We start from the raw sequence: 26,620 nt of genomic DNA on the forward strand, positions 1-26,620 counted from the left end.
ACAAAGCCGAAATGTTCATGTCATACAAATAGCCTAAATATTACTCCTTAAAACATGATACGCTGTAGCCCCCCTTTAAACGCTGCGAAAAAATCGCTAAATATACTTTTAAAAATTTATAATTTACCTATTTTATTTTATTATTTTTACATTATGTAATATTAAATAAATATTCGTGGAAAATTGGACCTTCAAAATTAAAAATTGGCAACCCTATGTGTGAGTAATAAATTTAATATAATACTCGCTGTGAAAACTAATAAATAAACGTATTTTAATATACTGTCCAAACTTTGATATACGTGCTCTGATATCCAATATTCAATGCAATATAGGTATGAGGCTATTGCAAATTGCAATATAGGCTTTAAAATACTTAATGACACATCCATTGTACTTGGCCCTTGGGGGCAAATGTAAACTGGCCCCGCGGTTACCTTTTTTGTTATAAACTAGGGCAGGAAATTTTAGGTAATAAAAATAATGAAATAGGTCGGTTGTAAACTTGGCTCGATTATTTTGTCACTTATAAAATATAAAAATAAGTAAATATAGGTGAATGAATACGTTGGACGTCGTTCATAACCGCACACTTTCAAAAAAAGGTCATCGTTCAAAACCGCACACTTTAATACCTTAATCCTGCATATTTTCCCCAAGGCCCAAATCAAACTGTTCAATACCGCACACATTGATATACATTAATAATGTATATATTTATCTAAAATAACATTATCATTTAGTACCGCACACAAGTTAATCATATTGTATCAAGATCACAAAATCATAAAAATACAACTTTCAGGATTATACTGAAAAATCAGTTCTATTCGAATATTAAAAAAAAACTACAATGATAAAAATTCATAATCTTGACTATGGTTAAAACTTTTTTTTTAGCTTGCCTTATTTACCATCACATTTGATTCCTAAAGTGTTTGTTGGGATTATGGCTACTTATCCAGATGAAATACAGTTTTATGATTTTGTTGTTTAATTTTTAACTGTCAATCAAATGCATGCGGTCTTGAACTATCGATCATTCAAATTTCCCTTTTTAACAATACAATAAATGTGTGCGGCATTGAACAGTGTAAAATTTGCGGTTATGACGACCGCCGAATACACATGACTTTTTACTTAAAACAATAATAGATTTATATAATAACTTTACATTATTACACTAAAATTTTACTTATATTTTTACACTTTATAGCCTATTTAGCTCTCCCTTGGCTACGTCACTGACAGGTAGTGATGAGTAGTCTATTCAATTATGGACAAGTACACTCGAAATATATACATGTATAATGCAGGTTCTGTACAATATTGTTATTTTGCGCAAGTTCAATTTTTTTTCTGTAACATAAAATTTGTTAATAAAATGTGTTTTACATAATAAAAAAAAATATTAAATAAATACTATACATAATACTTTAATCCTTTCAAATAGGTAATTATTAATATAATATTGGGTAGTTGAACTAAAATGATATAAGTATATTATATTTCTCGATAGTAAAGTAGAACGAATTTAAATTAAAAAAAAATATTTTCACAATTGTCCCAGTCATATTAACTACATAAAACTACTATATTATTACAGAAATAACGAAAAGTACATCATACAACCTGCTTATTATTATATAATACTATAGTAAAAGTTATCACTGCAATATATACAACGTGTATATATAAAATATAGTACACCGGTATTAGTGAATAATTTAATAATTTTTCCAGACCTGTAGAAACACACTATTATGAAATATATAAAGCGTGAACACGTAAAAAAAAAATTAAAAAGGACATTATAATAATTAATGAATTTTAATTTTAAATCATTTTAGAGTATTATTATACCTGTAACCTGCAGTAGAAAACTAGGAAAGTAAGCACGTGGAGTTTTATGTTCCGTCTATTTAAAGTCTAATGCAATTTGAACAATTATTATTAATTATAGTTCATACATTTTTCATTTTTCTTTTATTTTGATCAATTTTTATTGAAGAAAATGTCACTAAAATTTAATAAATTAGTAACAACTGTCAACTGATATAGTTCTATAATTCTGTGTCCAAACACAGTTGCTGTACGCGTATGTAATATTATTCTATAAAAACTCCGTATTTGCAGTCTATCGTTTTATTTTGTCGGTGGTTAAAAATAAAAATGCATTTAAAATATTAATCAAAATAATGTATTATAAATATGAATCAATTTTCCAGTAAGTATTAAAATAAAAATATCAATTTATTTTAAATACTTACCTAGGTGCTAGGTATAGATGATACTTGTCTATGAGAGCTCTTCATGACCTGAATTATTTTTCTATAGGTGAGTTTAGGTGTATACATATTGTTGTTTTTTATACACATATTGCTACACGGTTATTAATTATATAAATGTTTTAATATGATAAATAAATACAACTGTTTTATTATCAATTTTGGGATTGGGTAGGTAAAGTCAACATATTCCATAGAATTTAACTATATTTCAGATTTGTTTAGTATTTGATTACAAAAAAAAAAACGTTAAAATGTAGGTATAACCAGTATACCTAGTTAAAGAGGTATAGTTACGTTTAATTTCGTTATCTATTTGACCACTGCGAACGACGTCAGCTAATTATGTATTATACCCGTATTGAATGCCAATGCCGTATAATATCAACACATAATATTATTATTATTATTATATACATTTAGTGCGAGTTTCATCATATCAAAACCACCATTGCCGCTCTTATAATAATAATTAGATTTAAGATTATCATCATTACTATTATAATTCCAAGTATAAGCATATACTTTAAAATATCAAGTACTGGCTCTCTGGCTCCGTCTGTAATCTATAATTTCCCTTTCCCCTATAATGTTCTAAATGCATATGGTCTGTTTTTCCTTCCACCCGACTACTGCAGTAATTCTCACTCACCCTCTCTCTAGCTGTTTTCTCTCTTGTGTTTTCGCCGTCGAAACAAGTGCATTCTAAAAAGTGTTTCCGTTTGTTTTTTTTTTTCATCTCATTTATAATGTTCATGTGTGTCACTCTTTTAGACACCATCTAACGTTTTCCCTTTAGAGTTGTCGAGTCTCGCAAAGATGGAGTAGAACGCTATGTTCTATACCCGTGGCGTGCAGTGGCACTGACGGGTCATTTCGTTCCGACATTTCATCTCTCGTGAGGTAATATAACATTATAATATAATGTAAAATCAAAAAATATTTCAAGCTTTATCAACTAGCTAGTGTCTATAAATTGTTTTATAGAAATATTAACATAGGTATACGTGACTACGTCAGGCAATCAAAAATTCTTACCATCAGAAAAAAGGTAGATATACATCGTACGATTCTTATTCCTATTGTGCACGCTAAGTTATTATTATTATTATGATCTTGCAGACATAAATATGTAAAAAAATAATAAAATTTAATATTTATATACTTACCATATTTAGCCCTCGTATATGACGCTGTCTATTCTGTTTTCTTTTGTTCAGTTATTACAATAGTTTTATTTTTCATTTTCAATTAATGTTTGATTTTTTGGAGTTGTGTACTGATTGTCTAACAATAATCTGGATGACATTTGAAATAATTCGACTACTTTAAATATAAAATAGACGTTTTTCAAGTACTCGCATTTAGACTATTTTTTTTTTATCCAAAATCCAACATATCTTATAATTATTACTATTCCCTGATTTGAGTAATTTCTAGAATAAAGATTATATATCTCACACAGTTGCGTGTGTGCGTGAGTTTACCCATATAGTAAATTATCATTAGAATATATATGCAGCTTCAAGAGGGTGAGGTATTTTGAATATTTATTTCATGTTCCTACTTTCTTAACACGCATCACATACATAAACTTAGAGTCATACCAATGAACAGATGTTATTTCACATAAAATTATGAAATTTTTTATTATTGTGTTGATTGGCCTATAAATGATTCAATAATAAATTGTTAACAGAAATATACACGGGTACTTGAAATAAAATGTTCTGATTTTATTGTTTTGTGGAGGAATGTATAATCGCGTAGAGCATTTATGTATATTAAATAATATTTAGAATCTGGTGAATTGGTTAATTATAAAAGTTTTATCATTATAGATTGAGTTATGCGATTATCAAAACTTCTAAAATTTAAAATGTTTTTTATCAAACCCATTCAATATTGATGATTCAATCAATTTAAACTATAATTTTTGACTATTGTTGTCTTTAAATGGTTATAATAACTTAATCTTAATTTTCTTCATTATCATTAAATCGTTTAAACTGCATAAATCTGCATAAATTTAATATTATACTATAAGATAATTGTAAGTTATAAATTAAGTGCTTACTGATATTTTGAATAAAGTATGACACTCATGGTACCTATTAATGTTTAATATATAATTTATAAGTCAAACTTAAATAGATATACTCGTTATATATAAATATATTTTTTTCAGTATCTAAACATGTGTCGATGTGAATTATAAAGTGGCAAACCGAAACTTAATATTCTCCCCTCTCACCGTGGAATTCTATTCAGTTTCTTTTTAAATTTAACAATATCTAAATGATGCTGGAACCCTGTCATCTTCAGCCGAATGTTCACTAAGCCGATCATCTAACTTCAAATACCTCAACACAGCAAAACTTTGTAAAAATGTGTAAAATATAAGCAAATTTTCATTCAAAGATTTCATTATAATCTCTCAATATTTTATATGATTAGAAGATGTCGTCGTGTTTGACACGCCTAAAGTTTGATATTTTATGGTTACTGCTACAGTTCAAAAGCATTATGAATAAGTATCCTCAATGTTACAATAACTTCAAACCTTTTTTAGAAAAATACATCAAAGTATCATATATCACCAAAACGGTTTAGTCAATACTCGACCAAAAGGATAAGCAGCTTTACTCAAAATCCTATCATATAATCAAAGTTTATAGTCATGACAGACTTTAAAACCAAATATCCTGTTAACTTGTGGAAAGATCACGGGATCTACACCGATGATTACATTAAACTAATCAACAGCCATTGGTTAAAATTTATGCCTCCTCATCCAACGTCACATTATGTTCTCGGAGTTCTGTACACAGTCATTATGATGTTTGGCTGCACCGGAAACTCTCTGGTGATTTTCATGTACTTTAAGTAAGTACCAATATATTTTTGATATTAAAGCGTGGGGTAAATATATTATTAATTATAGTTGTCACATTTTGTCACATTTACGTTTACCTACTTTAATTTACATGAGACACAAATTCTAACAGAAGTGCATTGTTTTTTTTTCAAAATCTATTATTCCCTATACATATATGCACTTTTTGTACACATTTTTCCTAATAATTTTACTGTTTAAAGTTATTCTGATTTTTCCAATATATTATAGACAAAAATCGAATGCGAACTATCACTAACTGTCTTATGAATCTATTTTTGATTTTTAACGAGGTAAGTAACAAAAAATAGACAGATGTAATAATTCAATTATATTTTGGTGTTTAATATAATTATATTATTTCATTGATTTTTATATTTATCTTAGTCACTAAAAATATAAATATTAGGTACGATTTTAGGTAAATCTAAATTATGATTTAATAAGTAGCTATCAAATTTTTTTTTCAGATGTAAATCTTTACAAACGCCGGCAAACATGCTAATAATTAATTTAGCCATTAGCGATTTTATTATGTTAGCGAAAGCCTCGATTTTTATCTACAACAGTTATTATCTGGGCCCTGCGCTAGGAAAATTGGGTAGGTATTACATCTGGCACATTATTATATAGCATTTACAACGATATTAATAATATTTTATTTTAATATCAATTTAGGATGTCAGATATGCGGATTTCTCGGTGGCTTGACCGGAACCGTGTCCATCATGACGTTGGCGGCCATATCTTTGGATCGTTATTATGTTATAGTGCGTCCTCTGAAAGCAACTGTGAAAACCACTAAACAAAGAGCGAGGATATGGATAGGAATAATATGGATTTGTGGATTTTCGTTCTCTATTGTACCAGTGCTGGATCTGGGGTACAGTCGATATGTGTCGGAAGGATACCTGACGAGTTGCAGCTTCGACTATTTGTCAAATGACGACAGAGACAAACATTTTATCCTAGTATTCTTTATAGCAGCATGGTGCATACCGTTCACATTAATACTGTATTGTTACGTAAGGATTCTAATGGCGGTGTGGATGACCACCGAAATAGTCACCAGCAGGGTTGGCCAACAAGAGGAGAAGAGAAAAACGGATATACGATTGGGATACATGGTGATCGGGGCTCTCATGTTATGGTTCGTGTCATGGACGCCATACGCCGTGGTGGCCCTGTTAGGTGTATTCGACCTAAAGGAATACATTTCACCGCTGGGTTCCATGATTCCGGCACTGTTTTGCAAGGCGGCTAGTTGTACGGATCCGTGGTTTTACGCCATTACGCACCCAAGATTCAAAAAGGAACTTATGAAGCTATTGACAAAAAGCAATACCAGAAAGTTAGTCCGAAATTATTGCATAAAAAAGGGACGGGTCGGGTCGCATTTGAACGAAAACGGTAATATTACCTTCGAAAACCGTTTTAAAACCGAATACAAGGAAGTAAAAAAAACGATATTTGTGCTCGAATCTTATGACAACAACGTGCATTGTCGGGAGTCCACTTTCGGTCAAAAGACTGAATCAATCAATGAGTCGGTGACCAAGTTCCCTGGAAGTACCAACCAAGAGAGTTTCAAATACATGCTTTCAAGCTGATACAAATAAGAAAAATTTCTCAGGGTCGCGCCGCATGAATAAGACATCGAGGAACTTAATATTAAAAATTCTACTAGCAAGTATAAGCAGAAAAAGCAAAAACAATAATAGCTAAGTAAAAAGTCAAAAATCAAAGCAAAATAAATAATTTTCATATACAAATACACACCATAATTATTTACATATATAATAACGAAAGATACTACCTAACCTAGTCACATAATTATTAATTTTCATACTTTAATCATGTTTTAAAAATTAAATATTAGAATCTTATATTATAATAAATACTTTTTATTAGATAGATGCATGTATAATTAAGTAATATATTGAGAGCTAAACTACCTATATGCATTTAAGAAAATTAATTTGAGTCGTAATTATATTATAAAGTAATATTTTAATTATCTTTGCTCAATCTTTAAATTTATTTTGTGGATTTTCACCTTCAAAAAATGTTTCCAGTATATTAATATTTATTATTTTTTACCTGTCTATAGACCTACATAGTATATATATACTTCATTATTATTCTTAATAAACTATTCTCTAATAATTATTATGTACACAGTACACGAAATATTTTCAATTTTTACCTATATATTTCGCCTTTTTAATATTTTATTGTAAATTATATTTATTTTGTTTTGGATTTTGCGATTACTATAGTTTCGCTATTTTAAATAATCTTTCACCCTTAATTGTTACCCCATTGTTTAGGAACCATGTACCACTTAATCTTGTTTTATTTTTACTATTAAATAAATCGTGCTTTGTTCCAAATTCACTAATAATTCGATTTAGTTATACAATAAGAAGGACTTCAAAACAAATTAAATTTTCGACGTAAAAAAACGTGTATTTGAAAACGATTATTCCACTTCTTAGGATTATTTTTTTTGGAACTTGTGTTAAATTGTTATGAATTCTATATTAATATATTATATAGAAAACAAAAATGTAGAAAATGTTGGTCACGAGAAGTCGAGAACAAAAACGATTTCATGACTATAACAATTTACTGTATTTGTTGATTTATTAATTTTGACCATGCGTCTAAGAGATATCAGTTAATAGATAATATATAAAATACAAAAACCTATCAACCTATAAAAACTAAACAAAACTTTGATTTAAATTCTTCAACGTGTCTCTTAAATTTTGAATTTTTATCAAACCGGGTTTCTATTTAAACAACTTTGATCATACGTACAGTAAGGGCATTAAATACATCACAGGTAATTAACATTTTATATCATCTATCATTTAATATTCTAATATTTAAAAATAAATAATATTAAAAGGCATTTAAATCCGTAAAATCTATATTCTATAATACAAACATACACTACGGGTTAAATTTAACCTAACTAGCACAGTTGCATAATATATACCTACAAATGTATAAAATCCTAACCATATATCATTAGTAAATCAGAAAAAAACATAAAAATGTCCTAGGTATGGAAATTAAATAGCACAAATCATGACTACACGACCCCAGACTACAGAATAGTCGACCGTCGTCACGTTTAAGTGGTTGTGGTAAAAAAATTATTTAATAATTGAGCAATGACATAATAGGTATATATTATAATATACTGCCCATGGTTATTAAGAAAACCAGTCGCGTAGTGATTTGATGGGAGGGTGTAATTGTTGACCTATTTTTTAACCTCGTGTTTAATTATACCGAAAGTAACACTAGATTTAAATAATAATTTATAATCCAACACAACTTACACAAGAACCAATGAGCAACAGCGCTACGAGACTTTAATAAATGAAAGTACTGCAGCTGTGATCTTACTTCCGGTGTAATTGATAATAGATAATATTATTAATTATTCATACTTCAACAGATTTATTTTACAATTCGACAGAGAAACAAAATTTATAATCAAATAACAAAAAATATTATAGATTTTGCTATGCAAGATAATATGAATAGCAAAATAAAGTTTATATGATTAGGATGAACAAATTTCATTTAGTTTTTCAATTCAACGGAATAGTAGCGTAGTAAGAGTGTAAGACCCGTTAGCGCGCTGACAATATTAGAAAAAAGCACCCTTTTACCAATTAGATGATAAATCATAAATGTACATATACGCAATGTACGCGTTAATAACAATAATTCATGGAACACCGATGGAACAATTTGGGATTTGCCTTATACTATTTACATCATTTCATAATTAAATTCACACGTATATGTAAATGAACAAAATTATACACATATTTTCAAAATGTATAATGAAAAATAATGTGATTTTGAATGTAGAAAAAAAATACTATTTTCAAAGCAGAATTTTGTGCCATCTTACAATTTGCGCCCCTAGCAGTGGCGCAACTACAACTTATGGTGCCCTAGTGTAAAAAATTACATGGTGCCCTATCCGTGGTGATAATCTGTGGTTGTATCACCGTGTCTTTATATTTTAAGTTTTAATAAAAATTTTGATTAAATAAAATTTCAATAGCCTTAAGGCAAATGTCCGATAACTGTTTTAAATATATAGGTGTAACAGATAGAACTACCTTTTGGAATAACTTTTGTTTTAATTAATATTTTCATTTTTTTTTTTTTTATCATTAAGAGACCCTAGCGCTACATGTATAATTTGATTTTTTATGTTTATTTTTTAGGATAGTAGGAAAAAATCTCGGGGGGGGGGAGGAAGTCCCGGAAAAAATGTCTTAAGGAAAAAAGTACAAATTAGAATATTTTAAATAAAACTTGTATAATCACTCTATATGGTATTTTATGATATACACTCTTATAATCACTCTGTATAATATGTTAGTTTGGTGTAAAAAACCTAAAATAAAATGATAAAATCTACTATTTACTTAATATAATACATTTATAGACTTATCGTTTATACTTCATATACGTTAGGTATTAGGTTGCTGTGGAAAACCGTAAATAAAATGATGATAAAGTTAATGAAAACGATAATTTTTGGTTTTTAGCTTTTACCTACCACGGGATCGGCAGTTGATTTACACACATATATATATAATATACAGTTTATAGGCGGTTAGAACGTGATATAATCAATTAAAATACAGTGATCTCTTGTCTAGTATAATATTAATATAGTATAGAGCAGTAGGTCAGTATAGGTGTGAGTGTGTGATAGAGTTGATAGACGGAGGCAAACGACAACGTATGTCAAACAGTATTAAACAGATTTTATTTTTTTTTTAATGAAAATTTAAAATCTAATAAAGGAAACATGAAAATTGCGTATGAAGGGGTTTTTATACACAAATTTTATTATTTCTTAATTATTAGTATTATTATAACTATACTAGTTTTTGGGAAAATTAAATAGAACTTGAAGATTTTTTAAAAGCTGTAGCTCGGAATATTAAATTAAAGCTTAAAGTTTTATTTAAAATATTTCAATTTTGTACTTATTTTTGTATTGGTTTTATATATTATAATAATATACAAAAAATGCAAATGTATCAAGTGGATCACCCAAAATGGCATGAACTCTGGTAGTGGTAGCAGTGGTGCCCCAGTGTAATTACTACCCAACACCCCCGCTTGTTGCGCTACTGGGCCCCGCTAGCGTAAGAAAACTTCACTATACCCTTGCTATGACGCTAGAGTGGAGTTATGCGATTGTATTGATTTTATAATGATGTATGGTTTTTCCCTTCTGTCATCGCCTTTTGGAGCAGTAAAAATACATGAATTTTCAAGTAAAAAAGTCCAGCGTAAAAAAGTCCGATGGAATAAAAGTCCCTAATTAATAGTTATTAAGTTAAGTCACCTAATAATATTTGCTTAGGTCTAAAGACTAACCATATTATATTATGTTATAGAATATCACTTTAATTCGAAAGTCGTAAATTACTAATTTATTACACACATTATCTTTACTTCTCTTTCTTTAATTTTAAAAGTGAATTTCTCTAGATAATAATGGTTATTTTGGCAAACGCTCAGTCTGTATCCATCTGTCATCTGTGTCTGTGAAATCATTATAGTGTTTTTAATAACTTTTATTCGCGGACTTTTATATCATTATGTATGTGCCTAATATTTTTAATTTTTATTGTATTATTAGTTATTACTTATTACTGTGTAAATTCCAACCAGATTTGTCATTATAAGTAAACGAAACACAAGTTCCAATTTCACATTAAAAATAAGTGTAAAATATATTAATTATCTATATATTTTATTATTATTATTGTATTTTTAGGATATTTAACATGTCGTTGGTGTCGCTAATATTTTGACACCGTTAGTGTCGTGTTAGTGTTTCGCTCACCTATAAAAATACACGTGTGAGCAATGAGCATACAAATATACCATGGTACTGACAAATGTCAATATTAGACTGCTACAGTATAATAATATAATAATAAAATAACAAGAAAATAAACCGAAAATACAAACAGTATAATTATAAAATATACAGTAAGGCGATCAGTGACGGGCGACTGTACAACGCTAACTACACGGTATTATTGCGTATACGGCAACATTGGGCTTCGATAACTTTGTCAGTTTATTTATAACTTTTAATATTTTTCTATTATCATTTTCGTAAATAACTTAAGGAAGCATATATATAATATTATCAAAATCCAATAATATTTAAACCAGTGGTTCTACTGGTTCTTAAAATGGCAATTGTGTGAGCGAAATGCTCATAGTGACACCAACAAGGGATTAGAAGAATTCATAAAAAAATCGTATTTTGTAATAATTGTAATGTTTTTTGAATATTTTGTTTTATTAAGAGGTGTGTAAAAATCTAAATAATTAAAAAAAAAAATGTATAACCGTAATTACAATAATACAATATTATAATTTAGGTAAAGCAAATATTTGTAAATGGTTATTCTTATTTCATTAATTATTAATGTAAATCGAATTAATGTTCATTAATACATATATATTAATATAATTTTTACCGGACTTTTAAGTATAATACCGTAATAATTAGGGCTGGGATTTCGATGCACTTTTATTTTTTCCAGATTGCTGTACGATTCTGGTCACAAATCAGTAACGTGTACTTTTGAATGAGAATAAGAAAATTTATTTTGCATTTTTTGACAATTTTTAATTTTAACCTCATTTTCTTCATTTTTTTTTTTTGGCCATTATTAGAGTTTTTGAAACTTGAAATTTTATTTTAAGATTTTACACGCTAACGCAATTACATAAATGTATAAATATTTTTTTTTGTATAACATATCGTATCGTAGAAAACTTAAATAACGATTTTAACTTAACCGATTGGCGGCGTGGTAAAGTATAGAATATTACTATAATATATCAATTTGTTAAATAATCTGTTAGAGCAATAAAATCGATACTGACCTCTGACTATATCGTTCATTACAAGTTATTTTTATTAATTAATTTAATTAAATATTATTTAAAATTTACAGCGCATCCCAAACGGCTCCCGTCCATTGTTTGCTTATTCCAAAACGGCTCCCGTCGAAAATGGTTTTACGAACAGGTAAATTCCTAAACGGCTCCCATCAAAAAAAAATTTACAAACAGGAAAATTCCCAAACTGCTAACGGTAATACCGGTATACTAATTTGAGCTTTTCTAAGTCTCTGAATGTTCCTAAAACGGAATGTTCCCGGCATGTTCCTAAAACTATACGAACTTGCCGGGACAATAGAAAAATTCCGTATTAAATAGTTTTCCTTTTTATTCAGGGTCCGCATTATATAGTTTTCACTGTATCAGAAAGTGTAAAATGTAAATTATTGAAATTCATATAAGGTAAATAAGTGAAAGTAAAAAACATGCGCTAAGTGCTTAGGTTAAATTTAATAATTATAGTATTATTTTATTAATGTTTGATATTTTAACAATACGTGTGCGAATAAATATTAAAAGAAAGGAATGCATAAATATAAAATACATAAACATAATTATGAATAAATCGGTTCTTGAACGAGTTTGTTATCGTTTTACTAGTGTAATGTGTAAACACTCAATTCTGTCGTCATTTTGTCATTATTTTTCATCGATGATTATAACAAAAAAAACATAATTAGTTATAACTGAATGTCTGAAAACGTGTAGGTACCTAATAAATAATAAAGCAACTGGCTGTCATATAATATGCGGTCTACTGGTCGCTATAATAGGATGTGGTTTACCAGCGGCTGGTTTGATTTTACATCGGCTTTTGACTATCTTTTATAGATGGCTTAATCTTTTTTTTTTTTTTGGTTAACGCTTAATCTTTATGATTATGACTTTCGATAAAAATACTTCAACATTTATTAAAAGTATGGACTCACTAGACTCAGACGCTCAATAGGTCACTTATAATTGCGCGACACTATATAATTTATATAACGCATTCATATACACACGATATGTTTGCAAAATATTTTTATTTTATTATAAGTAGTGATTGATCAACCATAAATTGTTTAATTAATAAAAATGTTTTAATAAACAATGAAAATACCGAATGACATAAATATGGAATTGATATGAATTTGTACGTATATATAAAGAGAGGAATAAAGAAAGGAAAGTTTTACAGTAGTTTTACTAGACATTTTTATTTTTTAATTGTTATTGTTGAATTTTTGACAAATAACGTTGACTGTCGAACACAACATTGTATTTTATAATGTTTTACATTAGTTAAATTCAATTTATACACAATAATATAATTAATGTTATTGTTTATATCGGTTATAAATGTTATAATAACAATGCACCTATTTGTGTATAATCGAAATAACCGTTCATTACATTATCGGAGACTGCGTAACTTATTGACTATTGTTAGAAAAATCAGGGAGAGTGACTCTCGTACGAACACGCAAAGTCGTTTGAAACAGCTACTATTCAAAAACTTCAATCAGTCTGATCGTTGTATTGATGCAATAACACTTCTGAAAATGAATTTGAATTCAGCGTGAAGTAAACTTGGGATCGGTCGGGCCACTTTTTCAGTTTTATTTAATAATTATATTTTATATAATAAAATATTTGCTAAACACTACTACAAAATTTAATATAAAAAAATGCAGTTTAAGATCTAAGTGTCGGACCGATCTCAAGTAAACTTCATGTTGAATTCATATACATTTTCAGAAGTTTTATCGCATCAATATTCTAACATAATAACTCAATTTTTTGGTAAATAGGGAAATAAACAAATGAGACGTGTCAAAGTCACACTATTAATTCAAAAATAATAAATATTAAATATATAAGTAAAATACTCGGGTTACTTGTTTGTATAGTTTAATTTTTTTAACAAGTTATGCGCATATAACATACCGTAAATTAAAAATGCTCATAACTCACTTAAAATCTTAATAATTGTAAAAAACCAACATACAAACACAAATAATGTTCTTACTATCAAGTTTCATAATGATAATAGGTGTCGATTCACTAATATTTAAACTGACTGATCTAAATATGACCGGCTGAGCGTAAATTATAGCTATGTTACGTACGACGGAGACAACTGTATACGGGTATAACGTCCTTATTATTTTAAATAATTTATGTCTATTGACATAACCACAACAAATTTGAGGACTATTATTAGGTATATTAATAATTCTAGATCACTGATATAGTTATAGTCTATATTGTTATAAATACGTTTGTTGTAATGTTTAAATTTCAAACAGCATATAATACTGTTATTAAAATAATTTTTTTTCGAACATTTGTATTACACCAGTAGTATGTAATAATATATTTTAATTTTAATAGTTAAATTAGTACATATTACTAAATATCAAAAATATACATGAATATAATAAAAGTGAACTGACTATTGTATTGTAATGTTTAATTATTAAAAGTTTTAATGTGATATAAGCATAAATATTTTCCACAGAATTTCAGTACAAAAAATATATTATATGTTATTAATTATTATTGACTACATTAAAGTAGGTACATTTTAAGATTGTATCATATTATTTATCGATAATACATTTTTAATCTGTATTATATGTCCTATTACATATTTCAGTATGATTTTTTTTTTTAATGGAATAGCAATGGACATAAGCAAATACGTTTAGGATAGAGCAAAGAGAAACAAAGCAATGCAATTCAGATTTTTAATTTATTAAATTTGTTTTATTTTAGGTTTAGTTACATACAATGATTTGAATGATTGATTTAAAAATTAATAGTATGTTAACTGACAATTTTTAAATCACTTACAAAAGTAATTTGTACAATTTATATTTCATTAGTCTTACAACATTTCAAAAATATTTTTATAATCAAACATTAATGTAAAATACAATTGGACAGTGATCACTACCTAGTACTTCACTTCGTATATCACTATCGCATACATTATCCATGAACCTTTTTGATGAAATAAAATAATCTAGTCTCCTGAAAAAAAATGTTTATTTATTAAATTGCATTTTATATTAAACTAATCACCTAACCTTAAGTAGGTTGCATAAATGTCCTTATAGAGCCTTTAGTACGTTAACCGGGTGCTGCTTGAACACCCAATAGTGTTAACAACCCTGTAAATCATCAACTACTTAATCTGTAAACTACAGATTGAATTTTAGTTCTACAATTATTACAGATTGGTTAAATTATAATAACAATTTTTTTTAGTAATTACTAATCATTATTTAGTTTTAACAAATAAATATAGTTTAATTTATTCAGTAACCATAGTTAACATTAATTTAATAATTGTTTTATGCAACACACATATATTTTACAGTCATAATAATTTTACAGAATGAATAAGTTACAGGGCCAGTAACAAAATATACAGACTAGTTTTTATGCAACCCACCCTAATAATAATAATAAGCAGCGTCATAGCCATTACTGTTTGGCATTTATAAATAAAAATTAAAAATAAATTATCATAGATTTACTTTGAATTATATAAATAGGTATATCAATGATATAACTTATAATAATTTTTGTATACTACGACCAATAAAATAAAAAATTCAGGAGGCAGACTCAGTGCACTTCTCTTATACCTACAGCACTGAAAATAAGTAATTTATATTTAAGTAGTAAGTACCAGATACAGATTTTTACAAAGCATTGTTATTTGTTACTCACAAAATGTCAATTTTCAAAACAATTTCAAGGGATAAATCGCATTCAATTTAATATTGCTAATTTTCTTATAAGAATTGTAAAAATATAAATTTTAAACTGTCAGTTATCTATTTATGAGCAATACCATTAGGAAATTAAAATAAGGTTACTAGATACCTTATTATAAACACTTATTTTCTAGTTACTTTTTAAAACATTTAAGCTACCTTCCACATTAGACCACTTAATTTATTGTCAAAAATAATCATAAGATAGTTTAAATAAAAATAACTACTTATTTTACAAGTTGTATTACTTACCATCCAACATTTTTAGCTCTTGAGTTATGAAAATATGTCCAAAAAGTGTAGGCTCCAGTTTTCTCAGGGTTTAATGTTCTAAATGTATCAATAAATCCTTGTTCAAGAAGTAATGACATATTGTCTCTTTCTTCTTTAGTAAAACCTGCACTTTTTGTATTTGTTTTTGGGTTTGCAATATCTAAAAATAATAAATTTTATTTTGTAGAAGGTAGTTCAAAATGAATACTGAAACAAAAATTAATAAAATACCAATTTCTTCATGAGCAACATTCAAATCTCCTGTTAACACAACTGGTTTCTTAGTATCTAACTCTTTCAAGTATTTACGAAATTCCTCATCCCATTTCATTCTTTTTGGTAAAGTTTTTAACCCTGCACCTGCATTTGGAATATCTAAGACATTTGATTGTTAGTAATTAAAATGATTAAAAAAATAAAAAGGTTTGGAGTATTACAAGTAGAAACCAGGAAAAATTGTTCATATTCTGCTTCAATAACCCGACCTTCATTATCGTCCAATTCTTTTATTTCTTTTCCCATCCTCACACTAATAGGCTTCTTTTTAGAATATAAAGCTACTCCTGAATAACCAGCCTTGTCACCTATAAATAAAGTTATTATATATTTCAGTTTTATCGTCAAGTATCTTAGAACTTAAGTTATAAAGTATTGAGCTAATAACTGTTTAAAATTAATTTTACTATGTTAATTTTTTGAAAATTAAATATAATTAATTTTAAGATAAAATAACAGTTATCAAATACTTTACTAAAAATTTTTTAAGTTTTAACCTGAATTAATATAAATTTTATATCCAGGTAATTTTGCTTCTTCTGGCATTTGTTTTTCAGTGCATTTAATTTCTTGTAGACAAATTATATCAGGATTCTCCTTTTTAAGATACTGTACAACATCTTTCTAAAATATAAAATAAATATAAACAAAAACATTGAAGTATAACAATGGCTACGTTATCTCCATATAATTAATCACTTTAAGCCATGCTCTAAGTCCGGCAACATTCCATGAAACAATTTTTAGATTCCAAGTAAGGCCTTTGGCATTTTTTTTTTCACAATTAAAATTTATTTTATTCAAATCAACTTGTCCTGATTTAGGCTTTTTAGATTCTGAATCATCTCCATCATTGTTTCGAGCTCTTTTTTTTGAGTTATCTGTGGTTGTTGTGATATAGTCAGCCATATTTTTTTGTTTTGTTTTACCACTCATTGTATAAAATAAAAATTTTAAAATCTGAAAATACAAAGAATATTTTACATTTTTTTTTTTTTAACATAAATAATGATGCTGAATAAAACTTTTGAAACGCATTTATAAATATATTAACAAAGATAACCGTTGTATTTATAAACAATTATAAAACCAATTCTTCTTTATTCATATTTTAAGAGACTTAAAATTATTTGCTATAATAGGTACAAGTAGGTATTATTGATATGTTTTATTTTATGTAATATAAAGTTAAATTACTCATTATTTTTCAAAAATGATACTACGCATTTAAAAATTGTTATATAATACATATATCATCTCTTCCACTTGAATTTCTAACTAGTAATTACACTTAACTATTTTGAGTTATAAATACTAAATTTATAATAATAATATTTTCGGGCAATACAAATATGTATATAGAGGCTGTTTCATTTAATAGCTAATTTGTGTTTTTCTACATGTTCATTAAAAACTTAATATATAATACTTATATTTTATTTAGATATACATTAATTGTTCTCGGTATTAGTCGCATGCTCACGGGGGGGATTTGGGTGTCATATCCCCCCTTTGGAATTTTTTGTAATGATTTATTTTCTACATGAAAAAAAATTTAGGTTTTATGACAAGTCAAAAATGAATACCCCCCCCCCTTTCAAAAAAGCTGTGCACGCCACTGCTCGGTATATTCAAGTGTTTTATCAATTTAAACATCAAACTCATACAATATTTCATCATTGAAAATTTTTCTAAAACTAATACACTGTATCACACATAATGTTTTAAAACTATGACTCGAAAAAAAAAAACAACAGTAAGACAGACATCAATAAATACCAATTATTCATAATATAAGTATCATATTATTTAATAAATCAATTTTCAACATTATAGAATAGTAATAATAATTTAAAATATTGTTTCCAATATTAAATATCATATTTAAAACTGTTGTATTACCAAGAAAAAAATTATATTATTTATAACTTGACATCAAAACTAAAATGTACAGTGAAATTTGGTAGTTTTAGAGTTTGGATTTTATTTTTACATTAATTTCTACATTTTATTTTTAGGAATTTATACCATCTTATTATTATACATTATTATATTAGATAATTCGACATAATACAAAGTAGTAACTAATTTATTAAATCTAATGTTATGTAATTTCTACAAATGCTGAAATTATTGATTAAGTATATCTGTCACAAAGAGTAAATTGTGATTATGAATTTCAAAAGATAGGTAGATATTAGATAAATAAAATTATGTAGGAAATAGATAAATAGCAATAATTATGACTAAATTAAGGTTTATTAATAATGTCGGGAGTATTGGTAAACAACATTATTTGATAAACATCAAAATACAAACGATAAAATTTGTATAATACACAATTTATTGATGAATGTATTTTAATAAAGTACAATTTATTTTTTATTCGAAACATCAACATTGAAATAGATACATTTTTGAAAAAATAACTATGTATAGTTAACGCATCAATTATGTGCTTATAAAATTAAAATTAAATTAAAAATAGTAAAAATAAGTTATATTGCTTAAATAATTTTTAACAAATTTATTCTGAAATAGAATTAGAACTAGGTATCTATATTTTATTTTAAAGGTGCTTAATTTTCATTAGGTTAAGTATCTAATATTATTATTGACTTATGATTTATTAAATAGAAATAATATAATTGTTTAATATTATCACATACTTTATATACAGTTTAAAAGCATAGATAAATAAATAAAAATAATCAAGTAACAAGCATAGTATCAATTGTGACAATAGTCTGTAAACAACTAATGGTGAACAAATATTGAATCAAATAAAAATAAACCTCTCTAAATACATATTGAGAAGATGTATGCCAACTAATTTATAATTATTTTTTTTTTTTTTTGTTTTTGAGTAATGCTACACATCACAAAAATTATAAAGGATAACATTTTAAGAAGTTTAAAGGTTTTATGAATTTATTTAAAAATTTTCTTAAAACAATAAGATGTAAATTTAAAATTTAATAATAAAACACAAAACTTCAAAATATATAAATAAAAAACAAATTTTTGAAAAGTGTTTTGAGTACCTAGGTTGCAAGTGGATCTGTGATAGAAAAAATACTGAGTTAATAATGAGACATCTTCTGATGTTCACTTCCAAAACCTCGTTTTAGGTACTTATTATGATTGAGTAGACATTAAATGAAAGTATGAAATAATAAAATTTTAATTTCAAACAGAAAATATACACGACTTTTACGGTATTTTATAAATAACGTAAAATGTGAATAATACTAACTGCTTACATAAATGATCTGGAACAAGTAATAATATTGTAATGAACAACAAAATACATAATGATTTTGTGATTCGTGCAGTTTGGTGCGTTTTGCAATACCTATACTTACGAATTACAAATTACGATAACTCGGAATTTTACTCGAGTAATCGTGTTTGGCGCCTGGCTACTTGAGAGAGTTGTTGAAAAATAATTGATTAAAATTTACAATTTACGATTGATAAACTATAACTATTGTACACAACTACAAGACACTCCAATTATTGGCGATTTCCAATTTGGTATCTTCGCAGTTCGCGTTTAAATTTCAGATAATAATACTATTATTCTTTAGTTTATTACCATAGGACAGGTATAAATTCAAAATCCGTTGTGGGATGCCAACTCCAGCGGCTGACACTGCTAGCAGGTCGATCTCGTTGTTGACGGATCAGCCCGAGCCATGGGTTTATAGAATTACCTTATTTTGATAAGTATTCGTCGTTATCACACGCCTTAAATGCAATGTACTATACACTCTCCAATAATAATAGCCTACTTAACATACTACATACTTATTTAGTATTTATATGCTTTATTTATTAGATATTTCTCTTCGTTACCTCATAATGCATACTGTGGAAAAATTCAATTGACTTTCTATGGCTTTTGTAATTTGTAAATAGTTGATAAGGCAAACATAATCCATGACTATAGGTAAATGTAAATTACAATTTGTAATCTTTTGTAGGTACCTATTTAAACATAAACATTTTAATTATTCTCTCTTTAATAATTTCAATTTCATAGTGGGCTTAAACTTCAACAATATATGTATATGACCGACTAGCCTCTCTTTACAATACGTTTACTGCTCTTGATGTAAATTCTAATTGAAGAAATTGTTCACATTTTGTAGTCAGTAATGAGTAGGATAGTTGACTGATGGCTGATCGAGCAAGTGTCGATTCCGGTGAATCCATTAGCACCAGTGATGATTACGAAATTATCCCATCAAATACGTTGAATGTAAAATCATTTTCTTATATATTATTAATTGATTCAATAATAAAAGTATGTGTTTTTTTAGAAATGTGACGGTAAACCTGAATTGAACATTGGTGGTGACGGTGATTTAGAACATATGCAAAAATGTCTTGGTGAGTTATTGGATGAAGAGAATGAGCGTCAATCTATAAAAACAATCATGGCTGATAAAGATATCAAAAGTAATATAGGATTGACAAAAATATCAGATCCTGTGTCTGATGATCTAGGTAAATACATTTGAAATCATGTTTGTATGTATTATGTATATAAGGAATTTATATTTTATATTGCATAAACTATTTGAGAATCTAGATTTAAAAACATAATACATTTTGATTTTTGATCATGGCTTATAAAGCTTAAGGCATAATACTTGTATTATCTAAATAATAATTTAGGTCAAATTGAAAAAGGTACAATGTTTGATGGAATTTCATATCTGGGTTCAGCTAGTATAACATATCCTAAAGAAAAAACCGAAATATTAAGGATTATGGCTATATTAAATGGAGAACATGTTGTTGATCAAGATATGAAAATATCAGTGTCCATTCCAATTTCATCAGATGGAGCTGTTATGTATGTAGTTTAAATATAATATAATATATAATAGTTTTAGTATACATAAGCAATATTAGTACTTAGAAAAAAGTACAAATATAGATTCATTAATCATATATTTTGTAAGTACCTATTTAAAGCAAATTAATTTTTCATGTAGTTTATTTGATGGAACAAGCAATACAGTAATAGCCCGTTATGAGATTGAAAGAATTATGTTTTATGCTAATGGTGTTAATGGAACAAATGAAGCATCATGTTTTGCATTCAGCTGGGCACATGGTAATACTAAAGAAAATGCACTATTTCAATGTCATGTTTTTCGTTGCTCAATTCCAGAAGCTGTAAGTATTTTGTGTGTGTTTATTTTTAATTGATTAAATTAATGATTAATTGAGACTTAAATGTTAAAATTTTTAGAACATAATGATACATTATAAGGTTATAAAACTATTTTTTTTAAATTACTTTTATTTTTAACAACTTGCATTAGTTCTTTACACCTTAGCATTAAATTACATTTGATATATTTTTATTTTATATGAAACTTGGATGCCATAAACACAATATGCATTTATCTGGTGTAACAGTTGTTTAAATAATTTGTTTTGTTATCATAAAGCTTATATTATGTGACAGGTGAACCGTGTATCCAACTGTTTTGTGAAGGCCTTTCAAAAAGAATCGAAATTTACTTCAAGTTCTACATCACCAGAATTAAGTTCTAATATAACTTTAGATATGCAAAGTAAAAACGGTTCAACCGAGATTTTTATTTTTGAAGTGAGTTTAGAAGTCAAAGAAGATGATGGAAAGGTAAAATACTTACTATAGTTGTTAAAAATAAATATATTTAAAACAATGGTTAATCTGTTATTTTTATACATATGTATAGGGAGGATTTATATCAGTACCAAGAGATAAAAATTTCCTTAAACTTCGAGCAAATGTTGAAAAACAAGTTTGTTTAACTATTAATCAAGTAGTATCCAGAACTCAACAAAGGATATTGCATTTGGAGCGATGTTTTGGAGTACTTGTATGTCCTGGTCGTAATGTAAAGCAAAGTGATATGCAACTTTTAGATATGGTAAATTATTATAGTTGTTTTTCTGGAATATTATTGCTTATAAATTTTAATTAACCAAACATTAGGTATCCATGGGAACTGATTTATCAGACTCTGACGGATGTAATACCATTTATTTGATTACTGGTCACTGGGATCCTTCAGATAAGGTGTTTGAACCCTTAAACAGTGAAACTCAATGTTCCTATATTACTGTAGCAGTAGATTTAGTTATGCGAAATATTAAAGAACCCGTACGATTATCTATAGAAACTCCTATCAAAGTATATGCTGCTAATGAAAGATTTTGGGTATTTGGTCGAAGACAAGTTACTCATCAGTTTTACTTGAATTTGCAACAAGTAAGTTATTTTAAAATAATTTAAGATTTTCTTAAACTACTATTTTATTTTTAGATTAATTCAGGAAATTCTGATATTGATTATAAACTTTTAAATATTGATTCTTCTGGTGAAATGGATAAAAGTCGTTTGAATATGACATTAAATAATTTGGCTAATTTCATTAAAACTCAGAGCATTAACTCAATTGAACTGTCTTCTCCTAAAGATGAAGATTTGTCTGGTAATTTTACTTTAGTTTGTTTTACTATTTTTTTTTTATGAATTAATTTATAAAAAAAAAATGCATTAATCATTAATATTATTATTTACTGATTCTGTATATTATATATTTTATTATAGTTATTCATTTATAATAAATTAAAGCATTTTATTTTAAATTTTTATTCTATTTAAAGATAATGATGAACCTTTGGTTAGCGGTACTGGAGATGTTTCCAAAGAATGTAATGAAGTGGAATTAGAATCGTGGAAAGATGTTTTATTAAAATGGGCAACATGTAAATCTCCTCCTGCACGTCAATTAGCTGTACTTGTAAAAGAAGGTATACCTGAAGCTTTACGTGGAGAAGTATGGTTACGTTTAGCCAAAGCTGATTTAGACCCTAAACTCATGGATACATATAGAATACTTATTACCAAGGTAATCATATAGTAACAGTTTTAACTTCATATTGATTTTTAAAGCTAAACTTAAACTATAAAAAAAAAAAAAATGCTGATTTGAAATTGCATTATACATTTTACTTTTTATATTTTTCTTAATTTTTAAATTTAATTTAATATTATTATTATTGTTGAAATTCATAAATACACAGGACTGTGAATGCGGAGGAACCATTCAACGTGATATCCATCGAACATTTCCTGCACACAATTTTTTTAAAGAAGCTGGAGGTATTGGTCAAGATAATTTATTCCATCTAACCAAAGCATATGCTGTATACGACACTGAAGTCGGTTATTGTCAAGGTCTAACATTCTTAGCTGCTACATTATTGTTACATGTAAGAGATTTTCATTTGTTTTTAATATAGATTATAAAATATGTTAATTATATTTTATTAGTTAATATTATAATTTTTAATTTAACTTAGATGCCCGAAGAACAAGCCTTCTGTGTTCTATTAAAATTAATGTATGATTACGGTCTACGAGAGTTTTACAAAGATGGTTTTGAAACAGTTTACTTAAAACTTTATCAACTGAATAAGCTCATGGAAGTTAGTTTTATTATTATTAGTGTAGTTTAAATTTTTCTCACATTAATTTTTATTTTTTATTAGGAACAAATTCCTCATCTTTTCAACCATTTCAATGCTAATGGAATTGAAGCTCATATGTATGCCTCCCAATGGTTTCTTACACTTTTTACAGCAAGATTTCCATTGTTTTTTGTATTTCGCATAATGGATGTAGTACTTCTCCAGGGGCTGGATACATTATTCCAAGTTGCTATTGCCTTATTACAAGTATGTGATGAACAGTTTAAACTAAAAATATTGTCAGAAATGTATTATATTACTATTAATCATTTTTAGTTTTGCAAAAAAGACTTACTACAATTAGATTTTGAAAATATTCTCAAATATTTTAGAGTGACAATGCCAAAAAAAGTACGTAATGAAGAAGTTGCCAGGTATTTAATAAAGAATGCGTGCGCTATAAAATTGAAAAAAATAAAAAAATATGAACAACAGTTTTTGGCTTTGAAAGGTAAAATATGTTACTAACAATTAGAATTTATTAACTGTTTTAATAATTAATTTGTATATAGAAGCTCAAGAGAGTGCTGAAAATTTTACTAGTGAATTAGATCAAGTAAAAATGGCATTAAAGCAGACCGAAGAAGAAAAAAATCGCCTCGAAGAAGAACTTACTAGGGTAAAACATTACTTTTTGAATTATATTTTTAAACATAAAAGGATGTGATTATTATTTTGTTGATTTAAGGTGAAAAATATATTAAAAAAAGAAATTACAAAAGCTGATACAGAAATTAACAGAGATCAAACAATTATTAAAGAATATAAACAAGTAAATAACTATAAAATATATTCCAATAATATTTAATAATTAAGAAGACACTACACCTCCATGTGTTGTCTCTGTTTTAGAAACGTAAAACAAGAAAAAACTGTTTTGTGCGAGGTAGAAAGAACCACTCAGGCTGTAGTGTTCGTTTAGACTCTAAATTGATATATAATATAGTTGAGAACATTATCTGTAAAATATTCTTATTTTTTTGATATCACTTATACAAAAAAAGTTTTTATTATTTCAAAATCCATTATTTTTGTATTTTTCAAATTTAAATAACATTTTTTGTAGTTCTGATATCAATAAATTAAAAACCATATTTCACAGCCAAAGTTCTCCTTTTTATATAATGAAAATTTCGCTTCTTAGTTATGACTATCTCGGTTCTTTCCCGCTCAAAACAGTTTCTGCTATGTTTTACATTTGTTAGATGAAAGCAACACATGCAGGTGTAACATCTTCTTGAGGCAGATAGATTCACTAACATCATTGATAAGTATTATGTTTTTTTCTATGCTTTTATTATAATATAATGTTGGTACTTAAAAATTATATCTACGTTTTGGTAAAAAAACTAATCTAGACATTTAAGTCATTACAAATTATTCTGTTGGCCTCAATTTATATTTTATTATTTCTACTTAAATAAATATTAGTAATTTTTTAAAAATTTCTAGATATGTCAAAGATTAGATGCTGAACAAGCTTCTATGAGGGCTGTTATAAAATTACTTAAAGTTAGTACATGACAACCATTTCTTTACAATTTTATTTATTTTGTATTTGAAAAAATAATAATATTATGTTATAGAATACATTAGGTGAATGTGCTAGATGCAGATCATTTATTGAAACACCATTATTAAGTAATGATGTGTTATCTCAAAGTGGAGACACTTCAGATTCTGTAATGGAAGAAAATAAACTTTCAAAACGAATTACCGAGCTTGAAATTGAACTTGCTCAAACCAAATTAGCCTTAGTAGAATCAGAGTGTAGAAATCAGGTATGCAACAGTTTCTTTCCAATATGTTAATACAAATCACATATGATAAGCTGCCATGTTAACAGGATTTGGGGCATAGATTGGGTGTAAAGTTTTCGGAACTGCAAGCATCCAAAAACACATTACCTCCGTGGTTGCAGAAAACACTGACATCAATCAAAGAGGTAACTACCAATAAGACAAATGATCAGCTACGTATGATTGTTGGCAGAAGAGATTCTGCACCTAATACTCAGTCTTTTGATCTATAAAGAATAACCACCTAAACAATATCCCTCAATTGAACAAATACTTAATGATAATAATTATTAAACAGTAAAGTATGTACTGTAGTATACTAAAACTAATCTTAAATTAAATAATCAATAATTAGAAATGAGCTTTTGTACTAAAATAAGTTAATATTATATAAGTGTATAATTTAATTATACATTTTGTTGTAGGCTGTTAGATTAATGATTAATTTTTAATATTAATTTTTATTTAAATATTTTAATCATTCCACACAACTTTTTGTAAATACTATACTATTAGTTATCCTAAAGATATTATTTTCTTGTGGTAATTAATTTTTGATTAAAGAACAATTTTCATGTTCCGAAATCAAATTTCTTGAAATATTAGTTATTTGCAATATTTGTATGTTTTTTTGTTTTTTTTAATTAAATTTTTATAGGTTTAGTAAATGTACTGTTTTTCATTGATAAAATGAATGTTTAAATTGTTTTCTAAAAAAAAAAAAGCTAAAATTTTACTTTTCAGTTTATAAGTTGGTTAATTAGCTAATACCAAATCAGCAAATGTTTAATATTG

General features: G+C 26.9%; 3 protein-coding genes across 15 annotated transcripts; 2 read left to right on the forward strand and 1 right to left on the reverse strand.

Moving 5' to 3' along the window:
• Positions 1–3,056: 3,056 nt before the first annotated feature.
• LOC113561125 (opsin, ultraviolet-sensitive-like) lies at positions 3,057–7,005 on the forward strand. 4 transcript variants are annotated; one of them, XM_026967356.1, is made up of 5 exons: positions 3,057–3,339; positions 4,477–4,789; positions 4,861–5,174; positions 5,655–5,785; positions 5,863–7,005. In XM_026967356.1, the coding sequence occupies exons 3-5, from the start codon at positions 4,969–4,971 to the stop codon at positions 6,792–6,794; spliced, it is 1,269 nt and encodes a 422-aa protein (XP_026823157.1). In that variant the 5' UTR covers positions 3,057–3,339; positions 4,477–4,789; positions 4,861–4,968; the 3' UTR covers positions 6,795–7,005. The 4 variants fall into 4 exon arrangements, with proteins under 4 accessions (XP_026823157.1, XP_026823158.1, XP_026823155.1 ...); XM_026967357.1 differs by having other exon boundaries at positions 4,477–4,774; XM_026967354.1 differs by having other exon boundaries at positions 3,057–3,191; positions 3,276–3,339; positions 4,477–5,174.
• Positions 7,006–14,923: 7,918 nt separating this feature from the next.
• On the reverse strand, positions 14,924–20,197 carry LOC113547747 (DNA-(apurinic or apyrimidinic site) lyase). Of its 5 annotated transcripts, none has more exons than XM_026948220.1 (7): positions 20,083–20,197; positions 17,184–17,444; positions 16,982–17,108; positions 16,646–16,792; positions 16,440–16,583; positions 16,188–16,368; positions 14,924–15,183 (listed from the first exon to the last, which is right to left on the reverse strand). In XM_026948220.1, the coding sequence occupies exons 1-7, from the start codon at positions 20,083–20,085 to the stop codon at positions 15,066–15,068; spliced, it is 981 nt and encodes a 326-aa protein (XP_026804021.1). In that variant the 5' UTR covers positions 20,086–20,197; the 3' UTR covers positions 14,924–15,065. The 5 variants fall into 5 exon arrangements, with proteins under 5 accessions (XP_026804021.1, XP_026804022.1, XP_026804023.1 ...); XM_026948221.1 differs by lacking the exon at positions 20,083–20,197 and adding an exon at positions 19,850–20,075; XM_026948222.1 differs by lacking the exon at positions 20,083–20,197 and adding an exon at positions 19,840–20,075.
• LOC113547746 (rab GTPase-activating protein 1-like) lies at positions 20,107–26,246 on the forward strand. 6 transcript variants are annotated; one of them, XM_026948214.1, is made up of 20 exons: positions 20,107–20,246; positions 20,326–20,436; positions 20,530–20,748; positions 20,810–20,996; positions 21,168–21,348; positions 21,491–21,674; positions 21,970–22,146; positions 22,226–22,420; positions 22,486–22,761; positions 22,816–22,984; positions 23,160–23,404; positions 23,580–23,768; positions 23,859–23,984; positions 24,048–24,233; positions 24,303–24,477; positions 24,539–24,645; positions 24,715–24,798; positions 25,479–25,538; positions 25,613–25,807; positions 25,873–26,058. In XM_026948214.1, exons 3-20 carry the CDS (start codon positions 20,665–20,667, stop codon positions 26,056–26,058), a joined length of 3,006 nt encoding a protein of 1,001 aa, XP_026804015.1. In that variant the 5' UTR covers positions 20,107–20,246; positions 20,326–20,436; positions 20,530–20,664. The 6 variants fall into 6 exon arrangements, with proteins under 6 accessions (XP_026804015.1, XP_026804017.1, XP_026804018.1 ...); XM_026948216.1 differs by having other exon boundaries at positions 20,639–20,748; XM_026948217.1 differs by having other exon boundaries at positions 20,239–20,436; positions 25,873–26,246.
• The last annotated feature ends 374 nt before the right edge of the window (positions 26,247–26,620 follow it).

The sequence above is a fragment of the Rhopalosiphum maidis genome, chromosome 4 (genome assembly GCF_003676215.2).
Source record: "Rhopalosiphum maidis isolate BTI-1 chromosome 4, ASM367621v3, whole genome shotgun sequence".
NCBI lineage: Eukaryota > Metazoa > Arthropoda > Insecta > Hemiptera > Aphididae > Rhopalosiphum > Rhopalosiphum maidis.

What these genes read in the sequence shown, in the direction of transcription:
- LOC113547747 (XM_026948220.1), bottom strand. An exon ending in TAAAATTTATATTAATTCAG is followed by an intron (nt 16,793 to 16,981) that starts GTTAAAACTTAA and finishes CTTTATTTATAG; the next exon opens with GTGACAAGGCTGGTTATTCA. An exon ending in ATTTTTCCTGGTTTCTACTT is followed by an intron (nt 16,584 to 16,645) that starts GTAATACTCCAA and finishes CAAATGTCTTAG; the next exon opens with ATATTCCAAATGCAGGTGCA.
- LOC113561125 (XM_026967356.1), top strand. Translation starts at nt 4,969, where the DNA reads ATGACAGACTTTAAAACCAAATATCCTGTTAACTTGTGGAAAGATCAC. An exon ending in GTGATTTTCATGTACTTTAA is followed by an intron (nt 5,175 to 5,654) that starts GTAAGTACCAAT and finishes TTTTTTTTTCAG; the next exon opens with ATGTAAATCTTTACAAACGC. An exon ending in CCCTGCGCTAGGAAAATTGG is followed by an intron (nt 5,786 to 5,862) that starts GTAGGTATTACA and finishes ATATCAATTTAG; the next exon opens with GATGTCAGATATGCGGATTT.
- LOC113547746 (XM_026948214.1), top strand. Translation starts at nt 20,665, where the DNA reads ATGGCTGATCGAGCAAGTGTCGATTCCGGTGAATCCATTAGCACCAGT. An exon ending in AACTGAATAAGCTCATGGAA is followed by an intron (nt 23,985 to 24,047) that starts GTTAGTTTTATT and finishes ATTTTTTATTAG; the next exon opens with GAACAAATTCCTCATCTTTT. An exon ending in ACAGTTTTTGGCTTTGAAAG is followed by an intron (nt 24,478 to 24,538) that starts GTAAAATATGTT and finishes ATTTGTATATAG; the next exon opens with AAGCTCAAGAGAGTGCTGAA.